This window comes from Equus asinus, chromosome 4 (genome assembly GCF_041296235.1).
Source record: "Equus asinus isolate D_3611 breed Donkey chromosome 4, EquAss-T2T_v2, whole genome shotgun sequence".
NCBI lineage: Eukaryota > Metazoa > Chordata > Mammalia > Perissodactyla > Equidae > Equus > Equus asinus.
The window spans coordinates 76,393,858-76,411,629 of NC_091793.1; the positions used below are offsets into that span (position 1 = coordinate 76,393,858).

General features: G+C 34.2%; 1 protein-coding gene across 1 annotated transcript in view; it reads right to left on the reverse strand.

Annotated features, from left to right (window-relative positions):
- ACTR3 (actin related protein 3) overlaps nt 1-17,772 on the reverse strand; it is a 56,040-nt gene that overhangs the window by 14,959 nt on the left and 23,309 nt on the right. The window contains exons 3-6 of the mRNA XM_014859007.3: nt 14,958-15,082; nt 7,973-8,083; nt 4,873-4,968; nt 3,394-3,501 (exon numbers count right to left, since the gene is read on the reverse strand). Coding sequence (XP_014714493.1) covers nt 3,394-3,501; nt 4,873-4,968; nt 7,973-8,083; nt 14,958-15,082 — 440 coding nt within the window. The remainder of the gene's footprint in view (nt 1-3,393; nt 3,502-4,872; nt 4,969-7,972; nt 8,084-14,957; nt 15,083-17,772) is intronic.

Below are 17,772 nucleotides of genomic sequence, written 5' to 3' on the forward strand. Positions count from 1 at the left end.
ATTAAGAAAAAATGAACACAGCACCAGTGAACTATGAGACAACTTCAAGCAGCCTAATATACATGTAACTGGATTCCCCAAAGATGAAGAGGGAAAGGAGAGAGAGAAAAGTTGTGTGAATAATAGACAAAAACTTTTTAGATATGATGAAAACTACAAATCCAGAGATATAAGAAACTCCATAAACCCCAAAGAGAAGAAATAAAGAAAACCACATTTAGATACATCACAATCAAACTGCTGAAAACTAATGAACCAGGAATATATAGAGAAAATCCTGAAGACAGCCAGATAAATAGGAAATATTATATTCAAAGGAACAAACACAGGAATGACAGCAGACATTTTCAGAAACAAGGTAAGCCAGAAGATGGTAGAGTAACATCTTTAAAATACTGAAAGAAAAAATATTTTATACTTGGTATAAAATTCTATACCAAGCAAAAATATCTTTAAAAAATGAAGACAAAATAAAGGCTTTTTCAAAAGATCTACATAAGTTGAAAGAATTCACCAGCTGACCAGCACTCTAATAAATGTTAAAAGGCGTAATTTAGGAGGAAAAAAAATGCCAGATAGAAATCTGGACCTATACAAAGGAATAAAGAGCACTGGAAATGGTATGTGAGTAACTATAAAAGAACTTTATCTCTTTTTCAAAATCTCTTTTAAAGATGACTACATGTTATGGGCTGAGTTGTGCCCCTCCCCTCTCAAAATTCCTACGTTGATGTCCTAACCCCCAATACCTCAGAATGTAACTGTATTTGGAAATAAGGTCTTTAAAGGGGTCACTAAGTTAAAATGAGGTGATCAGAGTGGGCCCTAATCCAATATGACTAATGTAAAAAAGGAGATTAGGACATAAGACACAGGGGGAAGACCATGTGAAGACACAGGGAGAATAATGAGCCATCTACAAGCCAAAGAAAGGGGCCTCAGAAAAAACCAACCCTGCCAACACCTAGATCTCAGATTAGCCTCCTTATCTGTGAAAAAATTAATTTTCTATTGTTTATGCCACTCAGTCTGTGGTACTTCGTTACAGCTGCCCTAGCAAAACTAATATATTACTGGGCCAGCCCCACGGCCAAGTGGTTAAGTTTGCGCGCTCTGCTTTGGCGGCCCAGGGTTTCACCGGTTTGGATCCTGGGCACGGACATGACACCGTTCATCAAGCCATGCTGAGGTGGCATCCCACATGCCACAACTAGAAGGACCCACAACTAAAATATACAACTATGTACTGGGGGGATTTGGGGAGAAAAAGCAGGAAAAAAAAAAGTTTGGAAACAGTTGTCAGCTTACATGCCAATCTTTAAAAAAAAAACTATCACAACAAAACAAATTAGTAATGTACTATTGAGTTTCTAACATACAGAAGTAAAATGAGTGACAATGATAGTACAGACTAGAGGGGAAATATACTGTTGTACAGTCCTTATTTATGAAATAGTAAAATGTTATTTGTAGACTGTGATACATTAAAGATGTTTACTATAAACCTTAGAACCACCATCAACAAAAAACAAACAAATGATAATAACAAAGTACAGTACAGCTAATAGGTCAACAAAGAAGATAAAATGGAATTACAAAAATATTCCATTGATTCCCTAAAAGAAAGCAGGCAAAGAAAAAAGGAACAGGAATACCCAATTCTTAATATCCTTACTAAAATTCATTTTTTCTTTTTTATGTTAATTTCTATTTGCAAATTATCTATTCTAATATTAATTCTCAAGATACTGAAATTACTGCTTAGTTGTGTAGACGTTAAGAAAAGGCTGACGTCAGAGAGAACCAGTTCAAATTCTAGCCCCACAACCTATTATTTGGTGATCTTAGGCAACTCACTTATTTGCATTTTATAACGAGTAAACTGAGGTCCTCAAAGGATAATAGAATCTACATCATAGATTTTGAGGTTTGAATGAGAATTTTAAATGAAAATTTCAAGAATCTTTATGTACCACTAAGAAAAATATGCTGACAACTAAACTATAAAAGGCCATCAAACGCTGGATACATCTTAATTGCTAAGATATTAAAATATCCTCCAATGGCTAAATAAAATGTGTTATATCCATACAATGAAATATTATTTGGCAATAATAGGAAATGAAGTACAATACATCCTATATGGATGTACCTTGAAAATGATAGGCTAAGTAAAACATGCTAGCCACAAAAGACTACATAGTGCATGATTACAGTTATATGAAATATCCAGAACAGGCAAATTCATACAGATGGAAAGTAGATTAATGGTTGCCATGGGCTAAAGTTATTAGGGGGAGAGTGACTGCTAACGGATACAGGGTTTCTTTTCAGAATGATAAAAATGTTCTAAAATTAACTGTGGTAATGGATGTACTCTGAATATACAAAAAAAAATCACTGAACTGTACACTCTAAATAGATGAATAGTATGGCGTATAAATTATATCTCAAGAAAGCTGTTATGTAAAAAAAGGCAATTATTACTAAAACTATTATGACATCAGGAGGGTGGACTATGACATCTAATCCAAACATAGTCACTCCGAGGATGTAATCCTCAACAGAGGTTGCTTGACGCATTAAAACTAGGCATGAGAATAATGAAGAAATAAAAGTTGAAAATAATTTCATTCCTTACATGATATTCAGTATAATATAAAAATTATTTTACAAAATAAATCTTTCTATATATACCCGTCTAATAATGATTAGTATGAATTTGAGTAGTCATTTTGAATCTACTAGGCATAATCAAAAACCTAATTTATCATTAAGAATTGGAAACACATAGGCCTTGGCAGAAAAATGCTATTTCTGACAACAATCCAATCTGATGCATTTTTCTTAACATGCTTTCACTAAATAAACTATAAAGCGCAATCATAACTGGAGTTTTTTATTCAAAAAAATAATTCCCCAAAAGTCATTAACAGACATGTGCTTAAAACTAACTGCTATTTAGTTAACCTATGTACCAGTCTGAAATCTGTTAAATAAGGATAAGAGAGACTATCAACTGGCTAACACAGACACATCCAAACTGCAAAACAGAATTCCATGCTTAAGAAAAGAAAGGAATAATACAATCCCATTTCAGATACTGAAATTCATGATTTCCTCATTATGAATTAGAAACTATTTCAAATAATTTTCTAATTATCTTGTAACTGCAGTGCAAACCTATAGCAGACGAAACATTTTGGAATATATTTATAATATTTTAATAATAATTTGAACAAAATACACCTATAGCTAAACCAATGGCCAAATTACAGCAAACTTTTACAGTGTAATCTCTAAAATTCTTAAAAAGTGTTATTAATTCATAAAACTTAACTTTGCCAGATGTGTTATCTGATGCCCTGTTCAGTAATTTTAAAATATCCTTACCACAGGAATGACATGAGTGACACCGTCTCCACTGTCTATTACCGTACCAGTCAACGTTCGTTCTCCTACTTGTCTTGAGGTCCAGGATGCAGCTAAGGCAAGAACAGCCTTGAACAAAAAGAAATAAGATACGCAAAAAATAAAAACAAAGACATAGAAAAAAAAATTATTGGAGTACTTTATTCAATTTTAATGTAATATCTTTGGAAAGAAAATACACAAAATTAATTTATATTATGCAATATTAAATTGTTCACATCCTACATTTTATTAAGACAAACTTACAGGCTTATATTTGCTTTTATGGGCATAATCATAAATTTTCCATGTTTTAATGAGGGGCATTTTTCTCCTAAAGCCAAAAAGATGTAGAAGACAAAATACTACAGTACTAAGATTGCCAGGACTTAAACTATGTTTATATGGGCAAGCTTCTTACAAACAACAAAGTAAGGTGAAAGTAAGGTAGAGAAGTACACAAACCACCCAAATTATTCAATACATAGACGGTTATAAACAAGTATCACTCATAAGATCAGCTCCAAATTTTTTAAGTGCAGTCTGCATTTAGGAATATGTAACAAGTGATTTAACCACAGAAAAAGCCAATGCACACTTCCAAATACTATGATTTAATTAGGAAACAAAGATAACATTTTTCTATGAAAAAGAATTTTTTTTTAAAGGTTGAAAATTAAGAAATTAACACTAGTTCTTCTGTAAAAAACTAAATTTCATACAATCCAAGCCTCAAACAAGATGTATGATTAATAATTAAAAACAGAGCTAAACTGGCTTTATTTTACCTACTTACAATATAATGGCAGAAAGGGACCTAGAAAGATATCTAGGCCATCTTCCTTTTTAACGCAGTATCACACTATACTCATTGCAGGCTAACAGAACTATACAATAGTTTATATACTTAACTAAGCATTTGTGATATGCCAGATATCACATTTGCTATGGGGTTAAAAAATAAGAAAGAGGTGAGCTCTGATCCAAGGGGTGGGAGAGAAGCTGTTCCATACAGATATATATATACAAATTAAGTGCAATAAAATATTACAAGGATTTATGATACATGGGATACAGAGGGGCACAAAGGAAAGGGTGGTCAAAAATACCTAAAGGTAAGTCAATCAAAACAGACTATGAAAAATGGACACAATGAATATTACCAGGATAAAAGAATACGTATACAAAGTTCCTGACATGAAGTAAACACTCAATATTAGTTCCCTTATTTCTGTCTATGAAAGGCCTTGAAATATCCAAAGACCATTAACTTACTTTCTTTAACATTTCTCTTTCACTGTGTAAACAGTTTCATTTACTACAATATGATTTCTAAATTATCGATTCAGGAAAGAACTATAATATGCTTTGAGGTTATGAATAAAAAATATATTTTAGGAGTGAATTAAACTAGATGAAAATTTAAGAGTCAAGCTTACCTTGACTTATTAACTTGCTTACCTGCACAGCAATGTACAAGCCTGGAACATTGAAGGACTCAAACATTATTTCAGCAGTATATTCCCTGTTTTCTGGAGTATTCAGTGGAGGTTCAGTCTATTAAATTGAACAACATTTTAAATGTACAATATCAGATTATTTTTAAGTGAGAAATAATTCATTTCAAACAATGTACTTAAAAGTCATTAAAGTTAGAGGTACAAAGATAGACACACAGACCACAAAGAAAAACTACAGAACTCAAAGAGATCTATACACACATGAAAACAATATGGTTACTCACATGAAAAAAAAAAAAGAAACAACTCCTGTCACACCACTTAGAAGGATTCAGCATTGAGAAAGGGAAGGAAGGAGGGAGAAAGGGAGAAGACCCAGTTACATGACCTTGTAAAGAAACCATGATAATGACAGGCCTCCAGGCAAACATACCAATGATATTTTCTAGTGGAAAAATCCTCATCTACGTAATGCTTTTAGCAGGATGTACCTGATTTGTCTACAATTACAGAAAATATGCCAAGATTCTACAAATTTATGGCACAGCTTCCTGGAAAATGTTATAGAAGTTATATAACTGGTAAGAGTATAAAATGGAGATGTTTACATAGTTCTCTTCAGTTTAAGTTATGTGCATACATCACGAAACCTATGGGTTATGTCTGGGCCAGAACAAATCCTAGACAGGATCTAGGGAACAGCACTCACAATCATGGAATTCATGTTTTGACTGTGTCTCATGATTACCTGAATTGTTTAAATTATTACAGTTTGAAACTGGGTAAGACTTCTGGTTCTTATGATCCTTTGTGTTATTTCAAATATTTAAACACGAACGGCAAAATTTTTAAACTTAAAAAATACAGAAGAATTATTGTTTTGACCTTGAGGTAAAGAATGATTCCTTAAATTTAAAGAGCACAAATTACTAAGGGAAAGACTGATAAAACTTCAATTCATTACAAATTACATGATTTTTTAAATTCAAAAGACACTATAAAGTAAAAAAAAAACCACTAGGAGCAGACTTTTTCCATATGTAAAACCTTTAATACTTTAACTACTATTTAAATGTGTTTAAACTTATTTAGCAGAGTTTGGAACTATGTTCAAGAACTAGTGATAGGTATATACAAAATTAAGCAAACTAAAAAACCAAGGCAATTATAAACTCCAAGAAAAACAGAAGTTTTATATACAATAATCAGAGGACTTCACAAAGGAAAATATATAAGCAGCTAATAACCACATGAAAAAGTGCTCAACATCATCATCAGTCATCAGGAAAATGCAAATTAAAACCAAAATGAGAAATCTTATACACCCACCAGAATGGCTAAAATTAAAAAGACTGGCACACCAAATGCTGGATAGAATGTAGAGCAACTAGATCACTGACACATTCTTGGTGGGTGTGTAAAGAGGTACAACCCCTTGGAAAAAGTTCTGAAAGTTTCCTATAAAATCAATCATGCACCTACCCTATGACACAGCAATTCCGTATCTAAGTATTTACACAAGAGAAACGAAAACATGTCCACACCAAGGCCTGTATAAAAGGTTCTCAATATCCAAAATACTCATATAATAGTCAAAAACTGGAAACAGCCCAGGTGATCATCAAGAGGAAAATGAATAGTTAGGCAAATCTATACAGTGAAATACCTGTGCTGGAAAAAATCAGAACAGTGGTTGCCTCTATGACATGGGGGTAGGGACTAACTAGGAAAGGGTGTGAGAAAACTTTCCAGGCTGCCTGTAATACTCTATATCTTGATAAAGGTTTAGGTTACACAGATGTATGCATCTGTCTAAACCAGGGGATGGGCAAACTACATCATGCATCCTGTAGAGCAAATCCGGCCCACCCCTTGTTTTTGTAAATACAGTTACTGGAAAACAGCCAAACCCATTCATTTAAGTATTGTCTATGGCTGCTTTCCTGCCACATCAGCAGAGCTGAGTAGCTACAACCGAGACCATATGGCCCACAAAGCCGAAAATATTTAGAGAAGTTATGCCAACACCTGGTCAAAACCCATGGAATGGTAGGGTGAATATTTGTGTATTTTATAGAATGCAAATTTCATATAAAAGAAAAAAACTATAAACAAATAATGAACTCTAGCTGATGGTATGCATGCTAAAGTATCAAGAGGTGAGAAGACTCCATTGGCAACTCATTTTGAAGTGATTAAAAAGATAAAATGGAGTGATGGATGGATCACCAGATGGACAGATGTCATAAAGCAATTACAGTAAAATTAATTGTTGAGTCTAGGTTGTTCATTGTAAAGTTCTTTCAACTTTATGTTTATGGTCCAGCCATAAATAATATTCACAAATCACCATAATATAGAATATTGATTTAACCAAAAATTATGATATAACTCTATCGCAGGGAAGAGGAAAAGGTAGGAATTTTGTGTTAAGGGAGGGGGGAGAAAAGGAAAAGAACAGAATTCTCATCTTTCCTACCAGGAAGTTAGTAGATAGTGTCTAATATTTAAAACAACAAACAAGAAATAGGATAAACATGTTTACATTTATGAGATTATTATCAGGAAAAACTCTAAAAATTTAAAGTATTTGCCTCTAGAGAATACAAATCAAGGGTTGGGAGAGGAGAAGAAGGAGAGTGCTATATGTTTGTTTTACATCTCAAAGCATTTAATTTATTTAAGTTATGAATATGCATTGCTTTGCTAAAAGAAAAAAGTTTAAAAATTATATTACATTGTATTTTTGTTACCAAGCATTATAATGAAATATGAATAAGACTAGCTATTAAAAAAAAAGTAAAGTGCCACATTTCCAACTCTCTTCTTAACCTTACTTACTGTTCCTGTCATAAAGATTACATATCAATTATGAAAAGAACTTCTTAAGTGCCTAAACTTTGGTGCTTGAACATATGACTACTCTATTGGAACCCAGTACTATATGGTCTTAAAGATGATGCAGCTTTCTAACAAAGTCTTTTAGACACATGACAATTTAAAAAACAATAAAGTATGCCTTAGTGAGTAAAGATGTGATGAAAACTTTCTCATTAAGTTTCTTCAAAAATTTCCTCAGTGAAATTATAATTTATACTTACCAAAAGAAAATAATGGTCTTCAGGTTCTGCCCTTAAATATTTAAAAATCACTTGCTCCATAAATCTTTCCATCAAGTCCCAATCTTCAACTATACCATGGCGAATTGGCCACTATTAAAACAAAAAAAACAACGCAAATTAAATCTTATTAATATCAAAAATAAATAAAACTACTAAAAAGAAAAACCCAAGGAGATCATCAGTGGATAGTAGATGAGGAAAGCATTTCTTAGGTATGATAGTAATACTGTAGATCATTCTTAGCAGCTAAATACTCATCTATGTAGAGATAAATAAAATTATTTCTACAATATATTTTCAGATGGTTCAATTAAAAAACATAATGCAAATATGCCAAAATGTTAAAAACTGTTAAATCTAGATGGCAGGTCACTGTACCAGTCTATCTGGATTTCTGAAAATTTTCTAATAATGAGAAAACTTAACCCATTAAAATTAAGCCTATGAAAATTAGTGTATTACAATTTCCTTGATTTTTAATTTATTAGCTCTTTCACAAATATTTGTGTTCCTAATGCATAAAACACAACTGGTAGGTATATAACAAGAATACTCATAAATGAAGTATGTAAAATTTTGTAAGAAAAGTTGTATATATTTGGAAACATGCTTCCAAAACTGAGCCCCAGGGTAATGCAGCAAATTCGCAAAGATACCACAAAGTATTTTAAATTTTCCAGGGAAATACAGTGATACTCGAAATCAGTTCGAAACTGCACACCTCCTAGTTTAAGATAGTTCAGTTTCAATGTTAGATCATACTATCTTATCCTTTCAATAACATCACTGCTTTGAGAAGCTGGGTTGCCAGCAGTTGCTAAGATAAAAGCTAAGTACCTCCCCCCAAAAACCCATGTGAAATAAGAAATGAGAGTGGTGGTGTGTAACCTGATTCCAAGTGTGAGAAACTGTGAAGTGCCTAAGAGGCACGTGCATCCTAATAGTAACTGTGATTATTTAACAATTAAACAACAATATTCTCCTTTCAAGCAAGTGTCTTATTTTTTTCAGATGGCTACTAAGTTGCTTACACCCAGTTACTTAATAAACAGAACTGTCAGATATCTCTTTTCTTCTAGGTGGCACTGTAAAAAATCTTATTGTGGGGCTGGCCCAGTGATGTAGTGGTTAAGTTCATGCGTTTCGTTTCAGTGGCCCAGGGTTCACAGGTTCGGATCACAGGCATGGACCTACACACCACTCATCAGGCCATGCTGAGGCAGTGCCCCACACATAAACTAGAGGAAGACTGGCATGCATGTCAGCTCAAGGACAACCTTCCTCAGGCAAAAAGAGGAAGATTGGCAACAGGTGCTAGCTAAGGGCCAACCTTCCTTACCAAAAAAAAATCTTACTGAGACACTAAAGGCAGTGAAAAAGTCAGTGAATCTCTGCAATCAAATATAGTTCCACAACACATACAACTAACAAAAGATTAGTATTCTGAATATAGGAAGAATTCCTTAAACAAGCAACTTAAAAATTTAGGCAAAAAACCTAAAACGTATAACAGAAAACAAACATAGTTCCACACACAGAGTACACAGTCAATCCCTGAGGCTGAACAGATTAATGAATGAGTAAACATCCTACAGTCATTTACTCAATCATTAAACATCCTATCTATTAATCCCCCAAATCTACATTTCATCCCAGCCTTCTAGAAATCTTTTAAGGCATTATACTTATAAATTGATTTCTACTCCTCAGTTCACTTTAGGCAAGGAAAAAATGTATTTTACTACATCATTCATTTTATAACATTACTACGAGTTTGCATATTTCAACATGCTAAGTGTCATTTATTCCTTTATTCATAAATTATTATTGTGCACTACTGTGAACCACTGGCACAAATGCTAAGGACATGAACATCCTGCCCACAAGAAGCTCAGTCTAGTGAAAGACTATTACATTATAGAAATATTACATTATAACTTTTTTAAGAAATAAAGCATGTAGGACAAGATGACCAGCTTGGCTTCTGAGGGAAAACAGGAAGACTCCTATTCCTATCTGACTGAGGAGGTCATATCTAACCTGAGTCTTAAAGGAGCAACCTTGTCAATTTTGTTTTCTTGGCAGGAGGAAGGAAGAATATGTAGAGAATAGAAAAAGATATATACAAAGACAAAAATTGCACAATACACAAACACTGCATTTACCAATAAGAAATATGTGTGTCAAAACGGTTAGGGGAAAGGGTGTAGAGAGATGGATCAGTTCTAGGTGAAGGGGACCAGCTGCTCAAAAACTATATTTGCCTTGTATCTGGGTTTTATTCTATAAGAAAAAGGGCAATTGTAAAATTTTGAATGGGGAATGACGAGAACAGCTTTGATTTTTAGGAAGATTATTATAGCAGTTTTGGGAAAGCTGAAATGAATCTTAAAAGCATCAAGTAAGAGAGAATAAGAGCCCCAAGTGTGGTATGGATGATGTCAGGCCAGATTCAAGATTTCTGTCAGTAAGAATGAGGAAAAAACACAAAGATATCAATAGGTTTCTAGTTTTGAAGTCGGGATAGAGAGGATCTATTCATCAAGACACAAAAGTTGGGTTTTGTCTTGTCTTGGAATAAGCAAGGGTGTAGTATATATAATGAATTTTGTTTTGGAGACATTAAACTCAAGACCCAGGCAGCAGGTAATTGACAGTGGGCAGCTGGAATGTAGTCAAGGAATTGGAAGTAGAAATCTAGGTTGTGGTTGTAGACAAAGGAGTTGATAAATCACTTGGAGAAAGTCTTTAATGAAGAAATAAAAGAGAATCAAGAACAGTACCTGGGAATTACTAATATTTAAGTAGTGGGCAACATAGGAGGAACCAGTGACAACAGAAAAAAAACCCAGTAACAAATAAAAAGAACAGTTCATGTTAGGAAGAGAACCAGGAGAGTAATCAAGGATGAAAGACAAACCAAGGATGAAAACTGTTACATACAACTAGATTTAATAAACAGCTTATCAAACAATTTGAGACTAAATAAGAAGTTTGGTTTGAAAAGGAAAGAGGAAAATAAAACAAGAGCTAAAAGGCTGAGGAAAGAGGGTAGGAATAAGGACTGAAACAAATTTTGTTGCTTAGGTTTGTCTGTAACATTTGGAAGACTTGAAAATGTGTTTAACAGAACAGAATCAGCACAGCGGAACACTGGGCTCTCAGCTCAGTGACTGCACCACCTTCAAAGATTTCTTTTCCATTCTGACCAGTTTACGTCACTATCATCTCTAAATCCCTGAAATGCAAGTACATCCCTCTCTGATCACAACCTCCTATCCTTCTTGCATACTCTAGCATCTCACTATATCTCTTTTGATCACAATTAGACTTGCAGTCCACTAGCTGTTATAATTATTTCCTAGCCATGAAATCTCTCCCTCCCGCCCCCCTCCCCGTCAGTACACACATATACACACACACACACACGGTTTAGATTTTATGCCCCATCACTTTGACTATTCCTAGTTCCCTGTGGCATTCCACCTAACAAAATCCAACACAGCATGATCCTACCCTAAACTTACCTATACCCAGAATGCTGATTATACTGAAGAAACATATATAACTGGGTTGATAAAACTAAGAATTCATAATTGCTGTTCTCAAATGGACCTAACTTTGTCTAGTATGCCTTTATTTCCCTAATGTTTTCATCTTTACTCTCCAAAATGATGATTTTAAATGTTCTCCCTATCACACAGATTTCACCTTCTCCCCTATTCCCCGGGCAGCAGAGATGATGTCACCACATATTTCACAGAGAAAGTAAAAGCCAACAGTCAGGAATCCAACTCCCCTTCACCAAATCCATAAAACTGATTCTATACTCATCCTTTTTTCTCTTTCACTTTTTTATAATGTAAGAGATCCTCCATGTATCGATTAGATCACCTGTGCTCTGGATCCCATTCCTCTAGCTTTCTCAAAGACCTGGATTATACTCCTTCTTTCCTGTTATTTTAATCTCTCTTTCTAATGGCTCTTTCATAGCATTTAAATATCTCTTTCATCTTAACTCCATTACTTGTCTTTTCATCTACCTCTCCCTCCCAATGACAGTCAAACCTGGCTGAATATTATTGTCATTTTTTCCTGGCCTACCATTCACCATTCATCCTACTTTAATCCAGCCTAACTACTCTTCTAAAACTATTTCTATTAATGTTACAAATGATATCCTTGTAGCTAAAGAGAGCAAATAATGTATAGGCTCTAGCTTACCTGTTATTTATCACTCCTTCCTATTTACCCCTCTTTCTCTAACTATGCCCACTCAGTCTCCTTTACAGGCTTTTCCTCTTCTATCCAAACGTAAATGGTGCATTGATCAGGCTCTGTCCTAGGCCTCTTCCCCACTATTCACTCCCCTAGGTAATCTCATCCGCTCTAGAAGTAACTGATACCTTCCAAATACTTGTCTCCAGTTCTGTCTTGTTTCTGAGCTCCAAGAGCCAAATATTTGTCTAACAATATATCAAATGCCTCACAGGTACCTCAAACACGTGTTCAAAACTAAAATTACTCTCTCCTCCTTACACCAACCACCCCAAATGTTTCTCCTTAAATGTTCTCAATCTCAAGAGATAAGGGGCAAGAAGACTATCCAGGAGCTGGGAATTATCCTCAATAACTATGTCCAGTTCGTCACCAATATCTTGTTAATCCTTCTGTTACTCCTTAAATATCTACTTTTGATTCTTGGCAAAAAAAAAAATCTTGCATACCTCAATCTGACTTCTAGATTTAACTACCATTTACAAAAAAGTAAATATAGAAAGTAGACAATCATGTTAGATGGCACAAGAAGGATGCAATTATCGGAATCCAGAATATGGCACATTTAACAAGACAAACAACCAAACTTTTTTTATAAATAAAGGTAAGGGGAAAAAACCACACACACACACACACACACACACACACACACACACACACACAGAGAAAAGAATCTATACAGAGTCTTAAGAGACTTATCAACCAAATTCATTGAGCAGACTTTATTTGAACGTTGATTCAAACAGATTAACCAATAGAGGAAATAATCAGGGAAATGTGAGCAATCACTAGATTTTAGATAATATTTCAAGAAGTTGAGTACTGTATTTAGGTGTGATATTTATATTTTGAAAAGTCTTTATTTTTTAAGAGATAAGTACTGGTAGGTAAAATAATACCTGGGATTTACTTTAAAATAATCCAGTGAACAGGGAGGGAGTACAGATAAAACAAGGTTGGTCATACGCTGACAACTGCCGAACCTCTATGATGGGCACGTGGGGGCTCATTACATTCCTTTCTCTCCTTTTGTATATGAAGTTTTCCATGATAAAAGTTAAATGTTTGCGTGTGTTTGTGTGTGTGAGAGAGATACACAAATGATTCCCATTTCTATCGGCACTGCCATCACAGTTGTCCAAGTCACTAATATTCCTTGCCTTAGCTTTTACAACAGTCTAGACTTCCAAGAATCATTCTATGCCCACAAATAATAAAAACAATCAATATATACTGAGTATTCATTATGTTCAAAGCACCATAATAATTGCTTTATATGCATTATCTCATTAAACTCCCCCATAATCCTGAAGTATTAATAATACCTCCATTTTTACAGATGAAGAAACTGAAACTCAGAAAGGTTAAGTCACTGAATGATATCACAAAGCTAGAAAGTGGCACAGCCAGAATTCTAGCCCAAGCAGACAGACTTCAATATTTGTGCTTTTAATCACTAATATTATTCCTTTAGTTAAACCCATTAATGTTACCTATAGGACAGAGTTCAAATTCTTTAACATGGCCTAACAACACTTTCAACCATCTTGTCCTGGTCTATCTGTCCACCCTCCTCACTTCTTTCCACCTCATTCTCTATGCTTCAGGCAAATAGGTCATTCAGTTCCAGGCTGCCTCATACCTTAAAGTCTTCCTGAATATTGGAGCCTTTGCTAAAACAAACTTGCCTACACAATTCACCCAGCTAACTCATATTTTATTCTTCAAGTTTCAGCTTGAAAGATTTACTCCTCAGACTTTCCTGAATTCACAAACTAGGTTAGCTACTCCTAATATATATTCCCAGAGCATCCTGTACTTTCCTTTTTCTAACTCCCATAACACTTGTAATTATTTCTTCAATGTCTCCCTTTCCACCACATTATAATAACCTTGAAGTCAAGAAAGTCATTTTTCTTATTTACCATTGTATTCTCAGCACTCAAGCTTTTTACACATGGTAGTTGTTCATTAATGAATAAATTATGAAAAGGAAAGAAAAGAGGTACAAAAGAGGAAATCTGCAATTTAGGCAAAGTCAATGTCTAAAATTAAGATTAAAAAGGTCACAACACTGTTTACCTTTTGGTTTGGGTAGAAGTAGTAACTGTGGGAGTAGGCACAGGAAATCATCTGGGTTACTAGATTTGCTCTATATCCTGAACTTTTATGATTATAGTCACAAAAATTTTTAAACTGTATAATTAAGACTTACCTATTTTGCCATATATAAATATACCTCAGCTAAAAGGGAGAGGGAGGAAGAAGGGTACAGAATGAGAAAGGAAGAAGAGAAAAATGGGAAAAGAGAGCAGCAATTCCAGATGACATAAGCTTCAAAAAAGAGAGAAATGGTATTGGTCTGAATAAAGATGAGAGGGAGATGTCTCAAAGGGGGTCAATGTGGAGGTAAGAGAAAGCCAACCACTTTGACCGTTCTCAGGTCTAGCAGGTACGGAAAAGCAAATACTGTTCATTTTATTGGGCTAAAATTTTACTCTTGGGCAAAAAAAAAAAAACAGCGTTACAGCAAGATTAGGAGGGACCACAGGGAAAAAAGAATTTCTACTGTGAGGAGATTGAAGGTATTAGGCCTGTAATTGAGTGAAATACTAGATGGCACAATCATTGAACAAACTAATTTTTTGAAAGAAAATGTTATCTATAACAAATCATAAAAATATACCTTTGTTGCATATGTAGGTTTTTCTATTGCTTCATCACCAATGAAGAAGTCTAGGTCATCAACACCTTTCATCACCCTCCTTTGAGCTTGATCACCCACTTTTGCTGACTCCTTAATAGCAATACCTTTAAAATAAAAGTTATTTATACATGTCAAAAATTTTTTTTCAAGTGAGACAAATTTTAAACTTATACTTCTTCCATTATAAAGTGTTATTAACAAACCATGATCTAGTATATTTAAATTATCAAACTAAAGCACAAAAGTCATTAAAACCAATGACAAAATTCATTTAACACAATGAAAGCTCAACTTCCACCCAGAGACAAGTCTTCAAATGCAAAAAGCCAAAAAAAGAAGTACTACTATGGGAATGTTTCAGTTATATTTTTAAAAACTATGTAAGATCTATTTTGATTTGAGTAAAATTTTTTTTTCCTTGCATGCTTCTTGTTGAGGAAGATTGGCCCTGAGCTAACATCTGTTGCCAATCTTCATTTTGTTTTCCTCCCCAAAGCCCTAATAATACATAGTTGTATATCCTAGTTGTAGGTCATTCTAGTTTTTCTATGTAGGATGCTGCCACAGAATGGCTTGATGAGCGGTGCTAGGTTCACCCCCAGGATCCGAACCAGCAAACCCCAGGCTGCCGAAGTGGCATGTACAAATTTAACCACTACGCCACTGGGCTGGCACCCTAATATAAGTAAAATTTTAATCCCACCAAGTCAACATATGTTTGATGGACAATCAGAAAGAAAAAATTTAAAAACAGTAACAAACAAAAATAGGAAAATTTCAAGGGGAATTTTTTTAAAAAAGCTTTCTCCATATTTCTACCCTATTTGCACTAACTATTATGGGCTAGTAATTTAAGTATAACAATGGCATAGGGATCTGTTAAACCTTGATCACATTCACAAAAGGCAATTTCAAACTATTTAGGTAAAATCCACAACAATACCCTTACATAATTCCAAAAATGCAGCATATAGTTCTAGATCTAAAACTTATTATATATTTCTTAATTAAATTGTAAGTTTCTGAATCCTTCCAATTATTCAGTCCTTCATTCAAAATAATGATCTAAATGCTCTTAAGTTGATCTGGCATTTCAACTGTTACACTTTCATTTAATAACAATTATATCTTTAATAAGGCAGGTAGAAAATACTGAAAGAGATTCCAATCCAGTCTACTCCTTCTATATGTTAGACAGCTGCTCTAGCAATTTATTTATAATGTACATAGACATCCAGATGGCTCATAAATTTCCTAGAAAACAAAGATATATGAAAATAACTTTGAACCATATCTACAGGCTTTCCAGGTCAAATATCCATGCTAATTAGTGGCAATGACTGTATCTGCTGATTATAAACACTGCACTTGCAGCACTAAAACAGGCTGAGTGAAAAAAACTCCAAAATCAAAACTCTTCTTTAGTAGGCAAATGAATTTTTAACATGATCCAACTTCTCATAAGACTGACAACAGAAACTAAAACTGCATATTTTGGCAAAGAGATGAAATAGAGAAGGGGTAAAATCAGCCTTTTATGGGTTGGATTGTGCCCCTCCAAAAGATACACTGAAGTCTTAACCCTTAGTACCTCAGAATACGACCCTATTTGGAAATAGGGTCTTCCAAGTTAAAATGAGGTTATTAGTGTGGGTCCTAACCCAGTAAAACTCGTGTACTTATAAAAAGCAGAAATATGGACATAGACAGCCATGCACAGAAGGAAGACAATGTGAAAACACATAGGCAGAAGACAGCCACGTGACTGGAGTGATGCATATAAAAGCCAAGGAGAGCCAAGGATTGTCAGCAAACACCAGAAGCTGGAAGACACAAGGAAGGTTTCTCCCCTAGAGCTGTCAGCAAGATCATGGCCCTGCCGACACCTTGATTTTGGACCTAGCCTCCACCAGAACTGTAAGTTTCTCTTGTTTTAAGGCATCCAGTTTTTGGTACTTTGTTTCAGCAACCTTAGGAAACTAATACAAGCATACACAATCATCTAACACTAAACTCAAATACAACTGAAGTCAAGTACCAGTCCACAAAAGTACTTCTATGTTAGCAACAGAGCCAATACTTGTCATCAAATACTTAAACTTAACAAACTATCAATATACTAATACATAAGGGTGGGGAAAAAGTAAAGAAAAGCAAACCTGTCCTTTAGCATAAACAACAAACATGCATGAATAAAACTTAAGGAAAAAGACAATACTACCACCAAACTAAGACTACTATACTCACATGAATGAGCTATTTCATCAGTGTCACCTAAAACCCATTTTAGGTATTAAAGAATCAGATTTATGTGGTAGCCTAAGTTCTTATATAATCAATTCCTTAAAAAGTATACCAAAAATATATCAGAAGTGCAAAAATCAAAAAATGGAAAAAATATATAAAAGCTTCCCTTTTAAGTACAATTTTGACAATGTTATTTCTCATATCTCACACATTTAATTTTGTTCTTGCTTACAAATGACAAAACAAGTGACCTGTTCATGTCCAATGAGTGCCCAACTGAGACTAAAGATCTACAGTTTTTGGCGAGCCTAATAATTTCTACCTTGTTCTCAACTTCACTAATTTTGAGTCCTAAGCTGCTTTCACTACTCTCTGCGTGTTTATTTTTCCATTTCCTTATATTCATAAATCAATAAGAAGATAATACACAAAAATATTCAAACAATAGCGTAACTACTGCTGTGCAAAACTAATGACACTCCCAAAAATTAAACCGTCTAGGAGTTAGACCACCAAGCAATAGCTCAAAAGGCTTGTCATCTGATAT